At 47.8% G+C, this 19,301-nt stretch overlaps 2 protein-coding genes across 5 annotated transcripts in view; one reads left to right on the top strand and one right to left on the bottom strand.

Moving 5' to 3' along the window:
* LOC103277494 (zinc finger protein 84) overlaps positions 1-19,301 on the top strand; it is a 151,977-nt gene that overhangs the window by 71,473 nt on the left and 61,203 nt on the right. The gene's annotated exons all lie outside the window — the stretch shown is intronic.
* LOC134296848 (zinc finger and SCAN domain-containing protein 2-like) lies at positions 4,793-17,386 on the bottom strand. Of its 4 annotated transcripts, none has more exons than XM_062972810.1 (3): positions 17,258-17,386; positions 10,344-10,466; positions 4,793-8,183 (listed from the first exon to the last, which is right to left on the bottom strand). In XM_062972810.1, exon 3 carries the CDS (start codon positions 7,896-7,898, stop codon positions 6,585-6,587), a length of 1,314 nt encoding a protein of 437 aa, XP_062828880.1. In that variant the 5' UTR covers positions 7,899-8,183; positions 10,344-10,466; positions 17,258-17,386; the 3' UTR covers positions 4,793-6,584. The 4 variants fall into 4 exon arrangements, with proteins under 4 accessions (XP_062828880.1, XP_062828879.1, XP_062828881.1 ...); XM_062972809.1 differs by lacking the exon at positions 17,258-17,386 and adding an exon at positions 14,491-16,926; XM_062972812.1 differs by lacking the exon at positions 17,258-17,386 and adding an exon at positions 14,491-16,926 and having other exon boundaries at positions 7,696-8,183.

Genomic DNA, 19,301 nt, shown 5'->3' with positions numbered 1-19,301 from the left:
GCTCTGGAGACTAAGGGACAACGGAGCCAGGAGGTCAAACGGCAGGAAAAGGGATTCCTCCTAAACACGAGGAAGGACTTCCTGAGGGTAAGAAGAGCTGTTCAGCAGGGGAACTCTCTGCCGCAGAGTCTGGAGGGAGCTCCTTCTTTGGAGGATTTAGTCAGAGGCTGGATGGAGATCTGTCGGGAGGGTTTGGGTTGTGTTTCCCTGCCCGGCAGAAGGGGGTGGGGCTGGGTGGCCCTTGGGGTCCCTCCCAACCCTATAGCTTTTGGGATTCCTCATGTCTCAGTCCTAGGCCAAGGCTGCCGCCTCCCCCTCCCCCGCCTCCTCCTCAAGGACTTGGGAGATATTTGTCTTCGAATACAACTCCCAAGTTCCTCCAACCCTCATGCTAGGACTTTTTGTAGGGTTTCTGGGAGTTGTAGTCCAAGTTGTAGTGGAAGAGAGGAAGGAAGAGAGGAAGAGAGGAAGGAAGGACAGAAAGAAGAGAGGAAGGAAAGGAGGAAGGGAGGGAGGGAGGGAGGAGAGAAGGGAAGCCTCCCTCCCAGTGCAGCTGGCCTCCCTAAAGTACGGTTTTGAGGGAAACAGCGCATTTGAAATTAAAGTGTGTGACCAACCACATCCAAATGCCCTGATGTTCCTTGACACACACATCTACCTACCTACCTACCTACCTACCTACCTATATGTTTATATTACTTTCTTTCTCTATCAATTGTATTTATGTTGGGGTTGTTGTATGTCTTTCGGGCTGTGTGGCCATGTTCCAGAAGCATTCTCTCCTGACGTTTCGCCCACATCTATGGCAGGCATCCTCAGAGGTTGTGAGGTATGGAGAAAACTAAGCAAAGAGGTTAATATATATCTGTGGAAAGTCTAGGGTGAGAGAGGTCAGTGTGAATGTTGTGTAGTTAATCACTTTAATTAGCATTGAAAAGCTTATCTGCTGTCTTCTTCCTGCCTCTGGGGCATCCTTTGTTTAGAGTCGTTAACTGCCCTTGGTTGATTCATGTCTGGAAATCCTCTGTTTTCAGAGTATTGCTTTTTATTTACTGTTCTGATTTTTGAGTTTTTTAATACTGGTAGCCAGATTTTGTTCATTTTCATGGTTTCTTCCTTTCTGTTGAAGTTGTCCACATGCTTGTGGATTTCAATGGCTTCTCTGTGTAGTCTGACATGATAGTTGTTAGAATGGTCCAGCATTTTTGTGTTCTCAAATAGTATTCTGTGTCCAGGCTGGTTCATCAAATGCTCTGCTATGGCTGATTTCTCTGGTTGAGTGAGTCTGCAGTGCCTTTCATGTTCTTTGACTCTTGTTTGGGTGCTGCGTTTGGTGGTCCCTATGGAGACTTGTCCACAGCTGCATGGTATCCGGTAGACTCCTGCAGAGGAGAGAGGATCCCTCTTGTCCTTCGCTGACCGTAGCATTTGTTGTTTTTTCTTTGTGGGTCTGTAGATAGTTTGTAGGTTGTGCTTCTTCATCAGCTTCCCTATGTGGTCAGTAGTTCCCTTGATGTATGGTAAGAACACCTTTCCTCTGGGTGGCTCTTTGTCTTGACTCTCATGGCTTGTTCTTGGCCTTGCAGCTCTTCTGATGTCTGTGGTGGAGTCTCCATTGGCCTGGAGAGCCCAGTTGAGGTGGTTGAGTTCACCTTGGAGGAGGTGAGGTTCGCAGATTCTTTGTGCACGGTCTGTCAGGGCTTTGATTGTGCTCCTTTTTTGACTTGGGTGATGGTTGGAGTTTTTATGAAGGTATCTATCTGTGTGTGTAGGTTTTCTGTAAACTGTGTGGCCCAATTGTTGATTGGGTTTGCCGATGACCAGAACATCTAGAAATGGCAGTTTTCCTTCCTGTATTTATGTTCTCACCTCTTTGGGTGCCACTGCAGCTGTGCAGCTCAGCAGCCAAATGGCTGATTTTCTTCAGAGTCTGGCAGTTATTCTTATTGGTGGCAAAAAATAACAATAATGCCGTGAGGAGAGGCAGAGGTAGTTGCAGAAAGAGACGGGGTGGATTTTTCAAAAGCGGGGATGCTCCCCTGAGGAAAGGCACGAGGGTGCAATAATAATATAATAAACCGAATTAAAAGCAACGATGATAAATATTAAAACGACATGACCCAAAGTCGTGGGCCGGGGCCAAAGCAATGGTCACTGGCACGTCTTCTAGGTTTCTTTCTTGCCCGGCCTTATACTGTGTGCATCCGTGTCTGTCTGTCTGTCTGTGTGCGTGTGTGTGGGCGGGGTTCCCCCCTCGTCTCCCTCTCCCAGAGAGCACCGCGACCCCCATAAGAATGGATGAAGGCCTTAGGATGGCTCTCCTCTCCCCCACTCACCCGCGCGAGGCTTCCGATGAATCTGGGAAGGCGCCTCTCCCTCGGCTAGGCCCAACCGGAAGCGCCCGCTCACTTCCGCCCGTTGAGGCCCGCCTTCCCTCTGTCTGTCTCCAAGGGAACGGGGCGGAGCTGGCTTTGCCTTGACGTCACCCCGCAGCCCTACTTCCGCCCGGCCCGTCATGGAAGGCGGAGGCAGGCGCCCAAAGAGAGGCGGGGCTTGGCCTTAAAGGAGCAGCACTGCGGGAAGGAGGGAGAGAGAGAGAGAGAGCGCCTGGTGGAGAACAACAGGGAGGGAGGCAAGGGAGGGCTGGCCCTGCTCGTGGGGGCCAGAGAGGCCCGAGGGGAGGGCAGGGCCTCGGCCAGGGTTGGGGGGGGGACTCCAGGGAGGGATGGCACTACTCTCGGGTGGGCAATGGTGAAGAAACTCTCCTAGATACAAAATGCATCATTGCGTTGCTGTGAATTTTCCGGCTGCCTGGCCACGTGCCAGAAGCATTCTCTCCTGACGTTTCTCCCACTTCTAGGACAGGCATCCTCCGAGGTGGTGAGGTCTGTGTGTGTGTGTGTATCCCTCTATCCCTGGGGAATAATGTCCAGGTTGGGACAAAGAACTCTTGTCCGCCTGAGGCAAGTGAGAATGTTGCCATTGGCCACTTTGATGAACATTGAATGGCCTTGTAGACTCAAAGCCTGGCTGCTTCCGGCCTGACCTCCCATAGATATATAAATAAACCCCATTTGCCTAGTTTCCAACAGACCTCCCAACCTCTGAGGATGCCTGCCATAGATGTGGGCGAAACGTCAGGAGAGAATGCTTCTGGATCATGGCCATACAGCCTGAAAAACTCACAGCAACCCAGTGATGAAAGCCTTTGACAACACAAAGCATAATATCAATGGCTGTTTCCGGTGAGCAAAGGACAACTCAAGGAGTGCAAAATGCACAGACTCCACGTGTATTTCCTGTGGACAAGAAGAGGCATCCAACCTTTCATCCCAAGTGGCTGAGCAGATTTCCGTCGCAGCCTGGCCGGACTGGGAGTGCTCAGAAGGAGAGGAAGGGGGTGCTGGGGTGGGTTCAGGGGGACCGCGGGGACAGTTTGGGGAAGCGGCTCAAAGCCTCAGGAGGACCTGGCCACTGGACCCCAAACTTGATCAAACAAAACCCTTTGATAAATGTATTGAGTGATATTTTGGGGAATGCTGTACTCATATTGTATCCAATGCCTAGTGAAGAGCAGAGACATCCCACTGGCAACGAAGGTCCGCAGAGTTAAAGCAATGGTACTCCCTGTGTTAACCTATGGCTGCAACAGCTGGATATTAGCGGCAAAGATGAAGGACTTTGGCCACATAAGGAGAAGACAGGAAGGCTTGGAGAAGAGAATGATACTGGAGAAAATGGAAGGGAAAAGGAAGAGGGGCCGACCAAGGGCAAGGCGGGTGAGTTGTTATCCTTGAAGTGACTGGCTTGAACCCGAAAGAGCTGGGGGGTAGCAACAGCCGACAGGGAGCTCTGGGTGGGCTGGTCCAGGAGGTCACGCTCTGGTGTGGGCTGGTCACACTGTGGTGCGGGCTGGTCCAGGAGGTCACGCTCTGGTGTGGGCTGGTCCAGGAGGTCACGCTCTCGTGTGGGCTGGTCCAGGAGGTCACGCTCTCGTGTGGGCTGGTCTAGGTCACGCTTTCGTGTGGGCTGGTCCAGGAGGTCACCAAGAGTCGGAAGCGATTGAACGAAAAAACGACGACACCAGGTACGAACGCACTATTTGTGGTCTCTACTGAAATCACCACAAAAGGAGAGGAGACTGGGAATCCCAGGAGAAGGGCCTCTGGGGCCCTCCCTCCTCAGGAGGCCTAAGACCCAAAACAACCCAAACTCCCCAAATCTGGAAACAACCAGAGTCTCTCCTTATCGGACCTCCCTCCAAGACTCCTTAAGGTCTTCCTGTGGGGAAGGATTATGGGAGCTGGAGTCCAAAGAAATAACTTTGGACTAATAATGTTATAACATAGGAAAGTTTTACATTTTGGACATTGGGTGAATATATATACCTGATCAACCGCTGCCATCAGAAGTGACCAGTAAGTAAATGTTAAAGCAGGGGCAGATAATCAAGGCGCATTTTCCTGCTTTCTTTCAAAAACTTGCCCTTTTCTCCCCAATGGGACATCCTTCAAAATATTAGCTCTCTTGACCCCTCGGCCTTTTTTTCCTTCCAAACTAAACACGCGCAGCTCCCTCAGCCATCCCCTATAGCTCTTCTCTGGAGACATTATATCATCTCCATATCTACCTTGAATTGTCCTGCCCAGAACTGGACACAGGGTTATTCCAGGGGAGGTCTCATCAAAGTATAGAACAGAGTCGACTAAAATTTACCCGGATCTAGACATCACCCTCCCGCTGGTACAGCCTAAAATCACATTGGCTTTTCAAAGCTGCTGTATCACACTCGTTTTAAAAAACAATATTTATTCAAAGACAAAAAGAAAAAGAAAAACATACCCAAGCCCATTTAAACAAATTACAATTTTGGTATTTAAAAACAATATTTTTACACAAATAATAATTTTGATACATTTTTTTGGAAAAAGGACTATTTAACAAATATAAAGGGAGCAAGGACACACACCTGCACAATTAGAACAAAACTGACACTAGTCTACAAAACTCTCACCCACTATATGATTTCTATCTCTATTTACTCTGTTTCCTTTCAATGCTGTTCTATACTTCATCAATTTAGTTAATGTGTCCATCTCAATGGATTCATGAATCTTCATCGATCATTGTCATCATTCTTTGTCCTCTATTCTCTACATTTAAGGAGATATGCTGTGTATCCTGATGGACCCTTTGCCAAAGGTGGGATTAAACAGTCTCATATCCAGAAAGGGTTTCACTCTACGCAGGGATAAGTACACACAAAGCAAGGCTGGTGGTCTCCTGTTCCAGGGCTCTCTCGGTATAAAGTCTGAGGTTTATTAAATACAAGACAAGACCATATTAACTTATAGGAAAATTAAAGTCTTCAGTCCAGCTAAAACAGTGGTTCCCAACCTGGGGTCCATGGACCACCAGTGGTCGCAATAACTCAAATAGGGTCCACGGCCTCACTGTAACTACACCGTTGCAATGAGAGTGACTGAGAGCGAATCTAAAGTTGACCACAAACTGATTTGTAACCATTTTGATGCAAATTTTGGAGAGTGGTCCCTGGTCAAGTGATCCCTAGTTTAAAAAAATGTTGGGAACCACTGAGCTAAAATAATACAATTGGAGCAACACAATCGAAGGAACAATGAACACAATCATAGAATTATAGAATAGTAGAGTTGGAAGAGACCTCATGGACCATCCAGTCCAACCCCCTGCGAAGAAGCAGGAAGATCACATTCAAAGCACCCCCGACAGACAGCCATCCAGCCTCTGCTTAAAAGCCTCCAAAGAAGGAGCCTTCACCACAGTCTGGGGCAGAGAGTTCCACTGCCGAACAGCCCTTCTCACAGTGAGAAAGTTCGTTCTCATATTCAGGTGGAACCTCCTTTCCTGCATTTTGAAGCCATTGTTCCATTGCGTCCTAGTCTGCAGGGCAGCAGAAAACAAGCTTGCTCCCTCCTCCCTACGACTTCCCCTCACATATTTGTACATGGCTATCATGTCTCCTCTCAGCCTTCTCTTCTGCAGGCTAAACATGCCCAGTTCTTAAGCCGCTCTTCATAGGGCTTGTTCTCCAGACCTTTGATCATTTTAGTCACCCTCCTCTGGACGCTTTCCAGCTTGTCAACATCTCCCTTCAATTGCGGTGCCCAGAATTAGACGCAGTGTGATTCCAGGTGTGGTCTGACCAAGGCAGAATAGAATAAGGGGGAGCACGATTTCCCTGGATCTAGACGCTATTCCCCTATTGATGCAGGACAGAATCCCATTGGCTTTTTTAACAGCCGCATCACATTGTTGGCTCATGTTTAACTTGTTGTAAACGAGGACTCCAAGGTCTTTTTCACATCTACTGCTGTCGGGCCAGGCATCATCCCCCATTCTGTATCTTTGCATTCTGTTTTTTCTGCCAAAGTGAAGTATCTTGCATTTGTCCCTGTCGAACTTTGATGGGAATGCGGATTCCACTGTGACTGAGACGCTTTCCCCATTCCATGAATGTATATGGCTTCTTCCCTATTTGGGTCCTTTGATAGGAATGCATATTGTTAACTCTGACTGAAAATTTCTCCACATTTTATGCATTTCTATGGTTTCTCCTCTGTATGGGTCTTTTGATGGATATGCAGACTTTTACTGTGACTGAAGCACATTCCACATTCCATGCATTTATGTGGCTTCTCCCCTGTGTGGGTCCTTTGATGGGAACGTAGATTGCCACTGTGACTGAAGCTCTTCCCACATTCCATGCATTTATATGGCTTCTCCCCTGTGTGCTTCCTTTGATGGGTACGCAGATTGCAACTCTGTCTGAAGCTTTTTCCACATTCCATGCATTTATGTGGCTTCTCTCCTGTGTGGGTCCTTTGATGGGAACGTAGATTGCCACTCTGATTGAAGCTCTTTCCACATTCCATGCATTTATGTGGCTTCTCCCCTGTGTGGGTCCTTTGATGGGAACGTAGACTGCTACTCCAACTGAAGTTTTCTCCACATTCCATGCATTTATGTGGCTTCTCTCCTGTGTGGGTCCTTTGATGGGAACGTAGACTGTCACTCCGACTGAAGCTTTCTCCACATTCTATGCATTTATAGGGCTTCTCCCCTGTGTGGGTCCTTTGATGGGAATGTAGACTGCTACTCCAACTGAAGTTTTCTCCACATTCCATGCATTTATATGGCTTCTCCCTTGTGTGGGTCCTTCGATGGGAACGTAGGCTGCCACTCCGACTGAAGCTTTCTCCACATTCTATACATTTATAGGGCTTCTCCCCTGTGTGGGTCCTTTTATGGGAACGTAGACTGTCACTCCGACTGAAGCTTTCTCCACATTCTATGCATTTATGTGGCTTCTCCCCTGTGTGGGTCCTTTGATGGGAACGTAGATGGTCGCTCTGAATAAAGCTTTCTCCACATTCTATGCATTTATATGGCTTCTCCCCTGTGTGTGTCCTTTGATGGGAACGTAGACTGCCACTCCGACTGAAGTTTTTTCCACATTCCATACATTTATATGGCTTCTCCCCTGTATGGGTCCTTTGATGGGAACGTAGACTGCCACTCTGACTGAAGCTTTCTCCACATTCCATGCATTTATATGGCTTCTCCCCTGTATGGGTCCTTTGATGGGAACATAGACTGCCACTCTGACTGAAGCTTTCTCCACATTTCATACATTTATATGGCTTCTCCCCTGTATGGGTCCTTTGATGGGAACGTAGACTGCCATTCCAACTGAAGCTTTCTCCACATTCTATGCATTTATAGGGCTTCTCCCCTGTGTGCGTCCGTTCATGAACAGTAAGAGAATGTTTCCTATCAAATTGTTTCCCACATTCCATACACTGATGTAACTTCTCCCCTGTGTGTGATCTAGGATAGGGTGGTGAAGGACTTGACATTCTTTTACAATTATAATTCAAATATCATGCCAGGGGTTCACAGATATAACCTCCCGAACAGCACAGTCTTTGTATTACTTTAGCCTTCTGCTCACTTTCAGCAAGTGTCTCTTTCTTCAGCACAATCTTATTTCCCCCCTTAATTACACAGCTTGAAATATATTTTTCTACTACTTATTTTTTCTTCTTGTCATTGCTGTGTATCTTGAAGTTCCTTTAGACTTACAGCACTCCTCGGGCAAAGCTCTCACAAGGTGATCTTCGCAGAACTTGTTCAGAAGTTACCTGCCAGAGAAAGAGAGGAAATCTCTTCAGGAGTTGAACAGAGAAAGATCTCATGAAACATGAAGCACAAGACTCATGCTATAACAAACCCAGGGGAAGAGGGAAGGTGCCCAATGCCTGGTGACAAACATTTTAACACTTGCCCAACAATGAACAATCCCTCCTTAGGTACAAAGGGGACAGTGCCCAAAGATTCTCTGCATCAAATAAAATACAACCCTACTGATTAAACTCCAGCAATGCAGCAAAGCTGCAGGTATAACAGACTGTGAACTGTGGACATTTCTTTTTGTGTTTCATTTATTTTTGGCATCTTTCGCTGAATTAAATAATTCTCAATGTTTTCTAGAGAGATGTGTTTGGCCTTATATAAATTACTGTAATAATGATTTATTTAATTTATATAAAGCTGAACACATATCTCTTGAAATGATAGAAATAAATTACTGTAATAAGAAATAAATTACTGTAATAATGAGCCCCCGGTGGAGTAGTGGGTTAAAGCCTTGTGACTTGAAGGTTGGGCTGCTGATCTGAAAGCTGCCAGGTTCGAATCCCACCCGGGGAGAGCGTGGATGAGCTCCCTCTATCAGCTCCAGCTCCATGCGGGGACATGAGAGAAGCCTCCCACAAGGATGGTAAAAACATCAAAACATCCGGGCGTCCCCTGGGCAACGTCCTTGCGGACGGCCAATTCTCTCACTCCAGAAGTGACTTGCAGTTTCTCAAGTCGCTCCTGACACGAAAAAAAAACTGTAATAATGTTTAAAAGCCTGTTGAATACTGATATAATTAATTAATATTTTGTCTTCATGTCGTATCTTAACAATGAGTCCCCTTCTGGGTAGAGAAAGGTGGGGTAGATAGCAATAAAATTATATTATTGAGGCATCAGTAGGTTGAATGTTTTTGAATATTTACATACAACTGGAATTTAAGTTTTAAGACTGCCCAACTCTGATTAAATCGTTATTCTAACCTCCTCCAGTCTTTGTATTACTTTAGCATTCTTCTCACTTTCAGCAAGTGTCTCTTTCTTCAGCACAATCTTATTTCCCCCCTTATAATTGCACAGGCATTTAGCTTGAAACATACAACTGGAATTTAAGATTTAAGGCTGCCCAACTCTGATTAAATCATTATTCTAACCTCCTTCAATGTAAATTTGTTTCCAATAATCACCATAGCTTATTTTCAGTATACATTTTGGGGGATATGCTGTGTGTAAAGGAATAAGGAAAAGTGGAAAAGACGAGCACCGAGGAGGAGAGGAATGTACGTACTGCGTCAAGAGGAGGAAAGGAAGGTGCACACTGCGTTGAGAGAGGAGGAGAGGAAGGTACACACTGCACCAAGAGAGGAGAGGAATGTATGTACTGTGTCAAGAGGAGGAAAGGAAGGTGCGCACTGCATCGAGAGAGGAGAGGAAGGTGCACACTGCGTCGAGAGAGGAGAGAAAGGTGCGCACTGCGTCGAGAAAGGAGGAGAGGAAGGTACACACTGCACCGAGAGAGGAGAGGAAGGTGCACACTGTGTCAAGAGAGGAGAGAAAGGTGTGCACTGCGTCGAGAAAGGAGGAGAGGAAGGTACACACTGCACCGAGAGAGGAGAGGAAGGTGCGCACTGCGTCAAGAGAGGAGAGGAAGGTGTGCACTGTGTCGAGAGAGGAGAGGAAGGTGCACACTGTGTCAAGAGAGGAGGAAGGTGCGCACTGCGTCGAGAGAGGAGAGGAAGGTGCGCACTGCATCGAGAGAGGAGGAAGGTGCGCACTGCATCGAGAGAGGAGGAAGGTGCGCACTGCTTCGAGAGGAGAGGAAGGTGCACACTGCGTCGAGAAAGGAGGAGAGGAAGGTACACACTGCACCGAGAGAGGAGAGAGGTGCGCACTGCGTTGAGAGGAGGAAAGGAAGGTGCGCACCGCGTCGAGAGAGGAGAGGAAGGTGCACACTACACCGAGAGGGGAGGAAGGTGCACACTGCGTTGAAAGAGGAGAGGAAGGTGTGCACTGCGTCGAGAAAGGAAGAGAGGAAGGTGAGCACTGCGCAAGAGAGCAGAAGAGGAAGGAGAGCTGGGTTGCTGTGCGGAGAGGTGAGGGTCCTGGCAGGAAAGCACCCAAGTATAAGCTGAGGATGGCTTTTTCAACTCCCAAGTCCGCCTCACCTTTCTGCACCTGCTGGTTCTTTTCCACTTCAGCCTGAAGCTTCTTCTGCCACTCCCTCCCTGCAGCCTCCCTCCTTTCGCAGGACAGCCTTCTCTGCCGGGGGAAGGGTCCGGGTTCTGAGTCTGGAGCCATTTCCAAAAAGGACAAAGCAGTCAAAAAGGGCAACCATAGTTCAGCAGATCAGTAGTAATAATAGTAACAACAACAACAACAACAACTTTATTTATATCCCGCCACCATCTCTGAGGGGGACTCGGGGCGGCTCACAAAACACTCAAGGTGTGACACAAAATACAACAAGTGCAAAATAAAACATAGGTAATAAAGAGTCAACACAACATCATAAATTCACAGTACCCCCTGGTAAAAACAATAAAATACAGCTATTGCTGTAGATAAAACAGCAGTATTTGGCCTCAGAATAGTAAAGTGCTATCAAAAGAGTCTAAAGGTCCTCATATGTATTATAAGAGAGTCTAAACATGAACAAAGGCTTGTCAGAATAGCCAGGTCTTTAAATGTGTGCGGAAGGTTTGGGGGGGGGGGGCTAGCATGATCTCACTTGAAAGGGCACTCCAGAGCCAAGGGGCCACCACTGAGAAGGAAGGCCCTCTCTCTCGTCCCCACTTAAGATGGAGGTGGGACCAAGAGCAGGGCCTCCTTCTCCGGTCGATCTTAAAGCCCATGCCGGTTCATAAAGAGATACGGTCTCGAAGATTGGTTGGACCCGAAGCGTAAAGGGCTTCATAGGTGATAACCTGCACTTTGAATCAGGTCCGGAAATTCATTGGCAGCCTGTGGGGCTGCTTTAATAGGGGCATGGTGTGCTCCCTATAACCAGCTGCTCTTTGTTACACTGTCAGCACTTACAGATTATTCATGAAGCACTTGCGGCCTTTTACTGCTGCAAAGAGAAATATGGCCACCTGCCAAATAGTAGAGGCTCCTCCTTTGGGGCTTTTAAGCAGAGGCTGGATGGCCATCTGTCAGGGTACTTTGAATGCAATTTTCCTGCTTCTCGGTAAAATGGGGTTGGACTGGGTGGACCACGAGGTCTCTTCAGACTCTAGGATTCTATGCTCCATTGCCCTGATCAGACAGTAGAGAGCTGCAAGACCAATTTAGGGTTCTTCCTGGCCAACTGGTGAGTAGAGGGGATATTAGCCTTGAGGGAGAAAAGGAAGAAAGGGGAGAAGGGAGGGAGGGAGGAAGGGAGGTGCCAATGACACAAACAACACAAGGTGCCAATGACACAAACAACACATTCCCAGTGCAACTGGCATCCCCAAAGCACACTTCTGAAGGAAACTAGCACATATCAAAACATAGCGTGTGACCATCCAAGTGCCTTGATTTTCCTTGACTCACACATCTCTCTCTCTCTCTCTCTATCTATCTATCTATCTATCTACCGTATCTATCTGTTTGTATTTATTTATTTATTTATTTATTTATTTACTGACTGTTTTTATATACCACTTTTCTCACCGGGGGAAGGGGGGGGGAACGGGACTCAAACTGGTTTATAACATAATCATGGGAAAAATTCAATGCCTAAAATACATATAAAATAAGATGACAACAAGGCTGATCTGAGATGGCTTTAAACAATTGATTTTAAAGTCAAAATAATCTGATTTTAGTTTTTGTGTATTTTTATTTATTTTATATTCCGGCATGAGTTTTATGTTCCGGCATGAGTCCCTTTCATGGTGGGAAGGGTGCAATATAAATGCTTTAAATAAATAATAAATAAGTAAAACCAAATCATAAAATCTAAAAAAGAAACATAAGTATTCATTAAAATCAATAAGACCATTAAACATAGATCAATAAGACCATTAAACATAAAGATATAAACATTTAGACATGAGAACATAGAATTAAAACACCTCATATAAACATTAAAATTACATGATCCAAAGCTGTAGACCGGGGCCATTGCAATGGTCAATTTCACATTTGCCATATTTATATCTTGCACCGCATAATACTGTATGCATATATGTACGTATCTGTGAAAGAGACACACGCAAGGCTGTTCCTCCAGAAGAGCCCCTTTCCTTCCTTCCTTCCTTCCTTCCTTCCTCCCTCCCTCCCTCCCTCCCTCCCCTGCTGCAGAATAATAAGGAAGATAAAAGGCACTGGCTTCAATTGAAGCAGAAAGGCCTTCCTTAGCCTGCCCTGCAAAGGTTTGCGGGTCCCACGTTGTGGCTCTTTGTGTTGGGGGACCGGGGGTCGCTTCCGGCTCTTATCATTAGACAGATTAATTGTTAATGTTAGAGAGAATGTTTCATAGGTCAGTTTCATACAGGAATAAGACACACGATGCTTGTGGAACCTGAAGCACCGACCGGGAGGCAGGTCACAAAAGACAGAAGAGAGGAAGGAAAGAAGGAAAGAAGGAAGGGAGGGAGGGGAGAAGAGAAGTCTTACTCCCAGGGCAGCTGGCCTCCCTAAAGTACAGTTTTGAGGGAAACAGCACATTTGCAAACAAAGCGTGTGACCAGGCACATCCAAATGCCCTCATGTTCACTTACACACAAACACACATATCTATTTATCTACCTACCTATTTATATGTTAGTATTTATATATTTACTAGCTTGGGGACCCAGTGGTGGCTGGGTTATTAGAAGAAGGCATTGTTTATTTTGGGACGTTAGGTAATATCCTAAGTTTGGTCCAGTTTGGTAAGGGTGAACTATAACTCCCAGATGTCCAGGGCAATCGCCTCCAAACTCCGCTTGTATGCACAGTTGACCATGTTCGGTCTGTGAGCCATGTTTGGTCCAGATTCATCATTGGTGGGGTTCAGAGGGCTCACGGAATACATGGGAACTATAATTCCCGGAGATAAAGGTCAGTCACCCCCTAAATCCACCAGTGTTCCCAGTTGGCCATGTTGGGTCTGTGAGCCAGGTTTGGTCCAGATCCGTCACTGGTGGGGTTCAGAGGGCTCACGGAATACAGGGGAACTATAACTCCCGGAGATAAAGGTCAGTCACCCGCTAAATCCACCAGTGTTCCCAGTTGGCCATGTTGAATTTGTGTGCCAAGTTTGGTCCAGATTCCTCATTTGCTGGGTTCAGTGTTCTCTGAACACGGGTGAACTATAACTCCTGGGTGTCAAGGTCAGGATGCAGATTTGGCCATGTTGGGTCTGTGTGGCAAGTGAGCTCTATTTTTAATTATTATTATTAAACTTTATTTGTACCCTGCTAGCCTCAACACACAATATAACAATACAAAACAAAAGGCAAATTAAAAACAATTAAAACAGTATAAACAACAAGCAATAAACAATACGCTAAAACACAATAAAACTGGGCCGGGCCAGAGTAATGGGTACAAGATTAAAAGTGCTGATGTGACCGGTGATATATAGGCTTCTAGGGCAAGTGCAGAGTGCGATATACGATCTTAGTTCTAATAAAGTGCTTATGGGACTTGGTATTGGAGATTTCCTATTAATCTGGGAAGGCACATTGGAACAGCCAGGTCTTCAAGTTCTTTCTGAAGGCTGCCAATGTAGGGGCCTGTCTGAGATCCTTGGGGAGGGGGTTCCAGAGTCGGGGGGCCACCACGGAGAAGGCCCTGTCTCGTGTCCCCACCAACCGCGCTTGCGACGCAGGCGGGATCACAAGCAGGGCCTCTCCAGATGACCGAAGTGAACGCGTGGGTTCGTAGACGGAGATGCGGTCACGGAGGTAGGATGGTCCCAAACCGTTCAGGGCTTTGTAGGTAAGCACCTGCACCTTAAATTGGGCTCGGAAAATAAATGGCAGCCAGTGGAGCTCCAGGTGCCTCGTTGGTGAGATTCAGACTGGAGGGCCGAGGGAGGGAGGGGGCGGGGGGAGGTGCAGTCCCCTCAGGCCCCGGGCCTTCCCTCAGGGGCGCCCGCCCGCCTTCCTTCCTTCCTTCCTTCCTTCCTTCCTTCCTTCCGCCCGGGAGTGGCTCTGAGGCGGTCCCGACCCCTGGGCACAGCAGGCCTCCCTCGGGAGGAGACCAGGCCTCGCAGGAGGCCCCGGGAGGTCTGTCTGGATGGCTGTGCGTCTCTCTCTCTCTCTCTCTCTCTCTCTCTCTCCTCACCATCCTGGAACAAGGCCTTGGGCTGGCTCCCCTCCCCCCCCTCATTCCACTCACCCGCGCGAGGCTCCCGAGGAACACGCGAAGAGTTGGCGCCTCTCCCTCGGCTGGGCCCAACCGGAAGCGCCCTCTCACTTCCGCCCGCTGTCTGTCTCCAAGGGAACGAGGCGGGGCCGCCTGCCATGACGTCACCTTGGAAGCCTACTTCCGCCCGGCGCTGTCATGGAGGCGGAGGCAGGCGCCCAAAGAGAGGCGGGGCTTGGCCTTAAAGGAGCAGGACTGCGGAAAGGGGGCAGTTTCTCCAGAAGAGCCTGGGGGTCCCTGCTGCAGGTGAGGGAGGGAGGGAGGGAGGGAGGGCTGGCCCTGCTTGTGGGTGCCAGAGAAGCCCGAGGGGGGCAGGGACTTGGCCAGGGTTGGGGGGAACCTCAGAGAGGGATGCTACTACTCTCTGATGGGCAATGCTTAAGAAACCCTCATAGAAACAAATGGCATCATTCGGTTGCGATGAGTTTTCCGGCTGCCTGCCCATGTTCCAGAAGCATTCTCTCCTGACGTTTCGCCCACATCTATGGAAAGCATCCTCAGAAGTGGTGAGGTCTTTTGGAAACAGTAGAGTCTCACTTATCCAAGCTAAATGGGCCGGCAGAAGCTTGGATAAGCAAATATCTTGGATAATAAGGAGGGATTAAGGAAGACCCTATTAAACATCAAATTAGGTTATGATTTTACAAATTAAGCACCAAAACATCATGTTTTACAACAAATTTGACAGAAAAAGTAGTTCAATACGCAGTAATGTTATTTTGTAATTACTGTATTTATGAATTTAGCACCAAAATATCACGATATATTGAAAACGTTGACTACAAAAATGGCTTGGATAATCCAGAGGCTTGGATAAGTGAGACTCTACTGTATTAGGAGAAACCTTGACCCTTTACCCATTACAATATGATTATATATTATTATCTGTATATACAGTATTTTATCTGATTAGCATAGCACAATATTAGTATTAGGGGGAAACCTTGACCCTTTACCCATTACAATATTATTATGTATTATTATCTGTATATACAGTCTATTATCTAATTAGCATAGCACAATATTAGTATTAGGGGGAAACCTTGACCCTTTACCCATTACAATATTATTATGTATTATTATATGTATATACAGTATATTATATTATTAGCATAGCACAATATTAGTATTAGGGGGAAACCTTGACCCTTTACCCATTACAATATTATTATGTACTAGCTGTGCCCGGCCACGCGTTGCTGTGGCGAAGTATGGTGGTATGGGAAATAAAGTATTGAGGAATTGGTGGTAGTTAAGGTCAAGGGTAAAGGTTTTCCCCAGACATTAAGTCCAGTCCTGTCTGACTCTGGAGGTTGGTGCTCATCTCCATTTCTAAGCCGAAGAGCCGGCGTTGTCCGCAGACTCCTCCAAGGTCATGTGGGATGACTACATGGAGCGGCGTTACCTTCCCGCCGGAGCAGTACCTATTGATGCACTCACATTTGCATGTTTTCGAACTTCTGGGTTGGCAGAAGCTGGGGCTAACAGTGGGGGCTCTCTCCGCTCCCCCAATTCAAACCTGTGGCCTTTCGGTCCAGAAGTTCAGCAGCTCAGCGCTTTAACACGCTGCGCCATCAGGGGATATTATTTCCTAAAGGTTGTGAATATACAATATTTCTGATTGGTTGTTGTATAATATGATGTTTTGTTGCTTAATTTGTATAACGATTACCTAATTTGATGTTTAATTGGCTTTTCCTGAATCCCTTCTTATTATCCAACATATTCACTTATCCTGCCGGCCTGTTTACGTTGGATAAGTGAGACTCTACTGTATATTTCTAATCTTAAATTATCTGCTTAGAACTGGATTATATGAGGCTCCTTCTTCACAGCTGTATAAAATGCACACTGAAGTGGATTATATGGTAGTGTGGAGTCAAGATAATCCAGTGCAAAGCAGATAATTATAAATGGGTTATATAGCTGTGTGGAATGGCCTTGAGCCTACACTGCCATATAATCCAGTGAAAATTAGATAATCTGTGGAAGAAGTCTAAGTGAGGCCTAAATCTGCCTGTCCCCTAACTGAAACCTGGCTGTCCCTTGGTTGCTAGGCAACCAAGTGGGCAGAGATTAGCCCTCTAAACTGGCAGCAATTGGATAAAAAAAATTATTGCTCTCCCTCTAATCAGGACTTTATTTTTCTTTTCTTTTTGTTGTATCAACCTTGAGGCGTGGATGATGGGTTGTGTTGTCAAATTTTGAGGTTGGGGGGCCTGTACTTTTGTTGTTTTGTGAATTGCTGTGATGCCATCACTCTTTTATATATATAGATTATTATCTGTATATATTATCTGATTAGCATAGCACAATATTAGTATTAGGGGGAAACCTTGACCCTTTGCCCATTACAATATTATTATGTATTATTATCTGTATATCCAGGCTATTATCTTTTTACCTCAGCGCCCTTCCTTCCTTCCTTCCTTCCTTTTCCTTCCTTCCTTTTCCTTCCTTCATTCCTTTTCCTTCCTTCCTTTTCCTTCCTTCCTTCCTTTTCCTTCCTTCCTTCCTTTTCCTTCCTTCCTTCCTTCCTTCCTTTTCCTTCCTTCCTTCCTTCCTTCCTTCCTTCCTTCCTTCCTTCTCTCACCCGGATGAGGCCTCGGCCTTCCCAACGGTCCCTCAGCCACTCACGTGACCCCGCCCACGGCTTTGGGTGTAGAGAGAGGAGGAAACTCCCAATCCCATCAGAACTAGACTTCGGGTTCTAAAGCGACACATTAAGAAGCAGGGAAACCTCGTCTAGCGGAGGCCGGAGGAGGCTGCTTCCCCCGACAGGACCCGCCAAACCAGAGGCGCGTCCCGCTCCTTCCTCCCGTCCCCGCTTCAGCCTGGCGCTTCCTGGAGCGGAGGCCGATCCCCATGGGCGGGTCCCGGGAATGGCCGTTAATGGCAGAAGGGGGAGATTCTGCCCGGAGACTGATGACGTCAAGGAGAAAGGCGAATTCCCATTGGTGGATTCTGGGCGTTGGGAAGAAAAGAAAGGAGGAGCGTCTCTCTCTGTCTGTGTCGGGCTCCGTTCAACGGCCGCGAAGCCCCGCCCCTCTATGGGCATCCTGCCCGCGGCTGCCATGTTAGGTCCGGGCGGAAGTCCAGCGAGGAAGGGAGGCCTCTTCCTAGAGGGGCTCAGGACGAGAGGTCACTTCCGGAGGAGGAGGGACAGAGGAGGCCTTTCGGAGAGAGAGCGGGAGAGAGGAAGGAGGCGGCGGAGGAGGAAGGGGTGAGTGTGCGTTGGGGGGGGGGGTCCCCGAGTTTGCTCCTGTGTGAGTGTGGGCGGGGAGGGCTATGTCCCCCCCTCCCCCCGCCTCGGTCTGTCTGTCTGTCTGTCTGTCCCGGGGAGGCTGCGGCCTGCTCTGCCCTCCGGCCCGTGCCTGCGCCCCTGCGCATGCGCCTTCCTCCTCTCACGCCTTCCCTGAGGATGGGTCCTGTGGCGGGGAGACTCAGGGCGCCCAGTCCAGAGCAGACCCCAGGGTGCCCTGCGCTGTTAATCCCAATTCTGTGGCAGAGAGGAAGGGCCCCAGGCAGGCAGGCAGGCAGGCACCCCGCAGCCCCCCTCCCTTCCCCTTGGACTTGTTTATATTTATTTATACTCTTTGATTGATTGATTGGCAGTGGTGAGCAACAAAAGATCGCCAAACGTTCAGGGCCTGAGAAATAGAACAAATACCATTCAAATAATACACAGTCACATATATCGGGATATACTTCTAAAACCACTCCAAGTAACAGGTGAGGAATTTAGATATACAGAATAACATAATTGGGACACATTTCTGTCGTGACTCCAGTAATAAATAATAATAATAATAATAATAATTTATTTTTATAACCCGCCTTCATCTAGTAGGAGTCAGAAGTAATGAACACAATTAAGACATATCCTTCAGTAAGCAATGGACAAAGGTCACTCTCCATGAGCTGGTTCAGCATTTACAACAAATTCCCAAAAGGCCTTAACTTCTGTGCTGCGTTCCCTCCGCTGCCTTCTCGGATCCCTGATCTGCCCGGAGAGACTGGGATCCCTTTGAAGAGCCGGATCTCCCTCTGCCGTTCTTTTCCCTCTTCTGTGCTGCGTCTCCCCTCCGGCCTCTTCGGCTCCATCGTCCAGCCTTAGGACACAGGGATCCCCTTGGAAGAGCTAGATGTTCCTGTCCTGCCTCTTGACTTGAACCTGGAGGCCCCGGTGTCAGCGGTGGCCAGGAGAGCATTCTTTGCACAATTCAAGCTTACGCGCCAACTGCGCCGGTTCCTTGGGAAGCCAGATCTGGCCACGGTGGTCCATGCCTTAGTTACATCCCGCTTGGATGACTGTAATGCGCTCTACATGGGGCAGCCTCTGAATAATAATAATCTTTATTCTTATATCCCGCCCCATCTCCCTGGAGGGACCGGGGCGGCTCACATGGGGACCAAGCGCAAAATTCAGCATAAAATACAACAGCAAAAAGAATGCTCTGAAACTTCAGTTGGTTCAAAAAGGTGAATCCAGGTTGCTAACCAGGGCTGGATGCAGGGAGCGTACTCCCCCCCCCCCCTTGCAGCAGCTCCATTGGCTACCAGGCTGTTTGCTGACCGCATCCCCTTGCATGAACCTGCCCAGGCCCTGAGATCCCTTCAGGAGAGGCCCTTCCTTCCTTCTCTCGGTCCCTCCTCCATCTCAAGCTTAATTGGTGGGAACAAGAGAGAGCGCCTTCCTTCTTGGTGGAAAATGCCCCTCAACTCTGGAACTCCTTCCCCTGGGAAGTCAGAATGGCCCCCTCTCTGTTGTCCTTCTGACGGCA

The sequence above is a fragment of the Anolis carolinensis genome, chromosome 2 (genome assembly GCF_035594765.1).
Source record: "Anolis carolinensis isolate JA03-04 chromosome 2, rAnoCar3.1.pri, whole genome shotgun sequence".
Taxonomy (NCBI): domain Eukaryota; kingdom Metazoa; phylum Chordata; class Lepidosauria; order Squamata; family Dactyloidae; genus Anolis; species Anolis carolinensis.
Note: the sequence above shows the minus strand (reverse complement) of the source record. Positions and strands in the feature narration are given on the sequence as shown.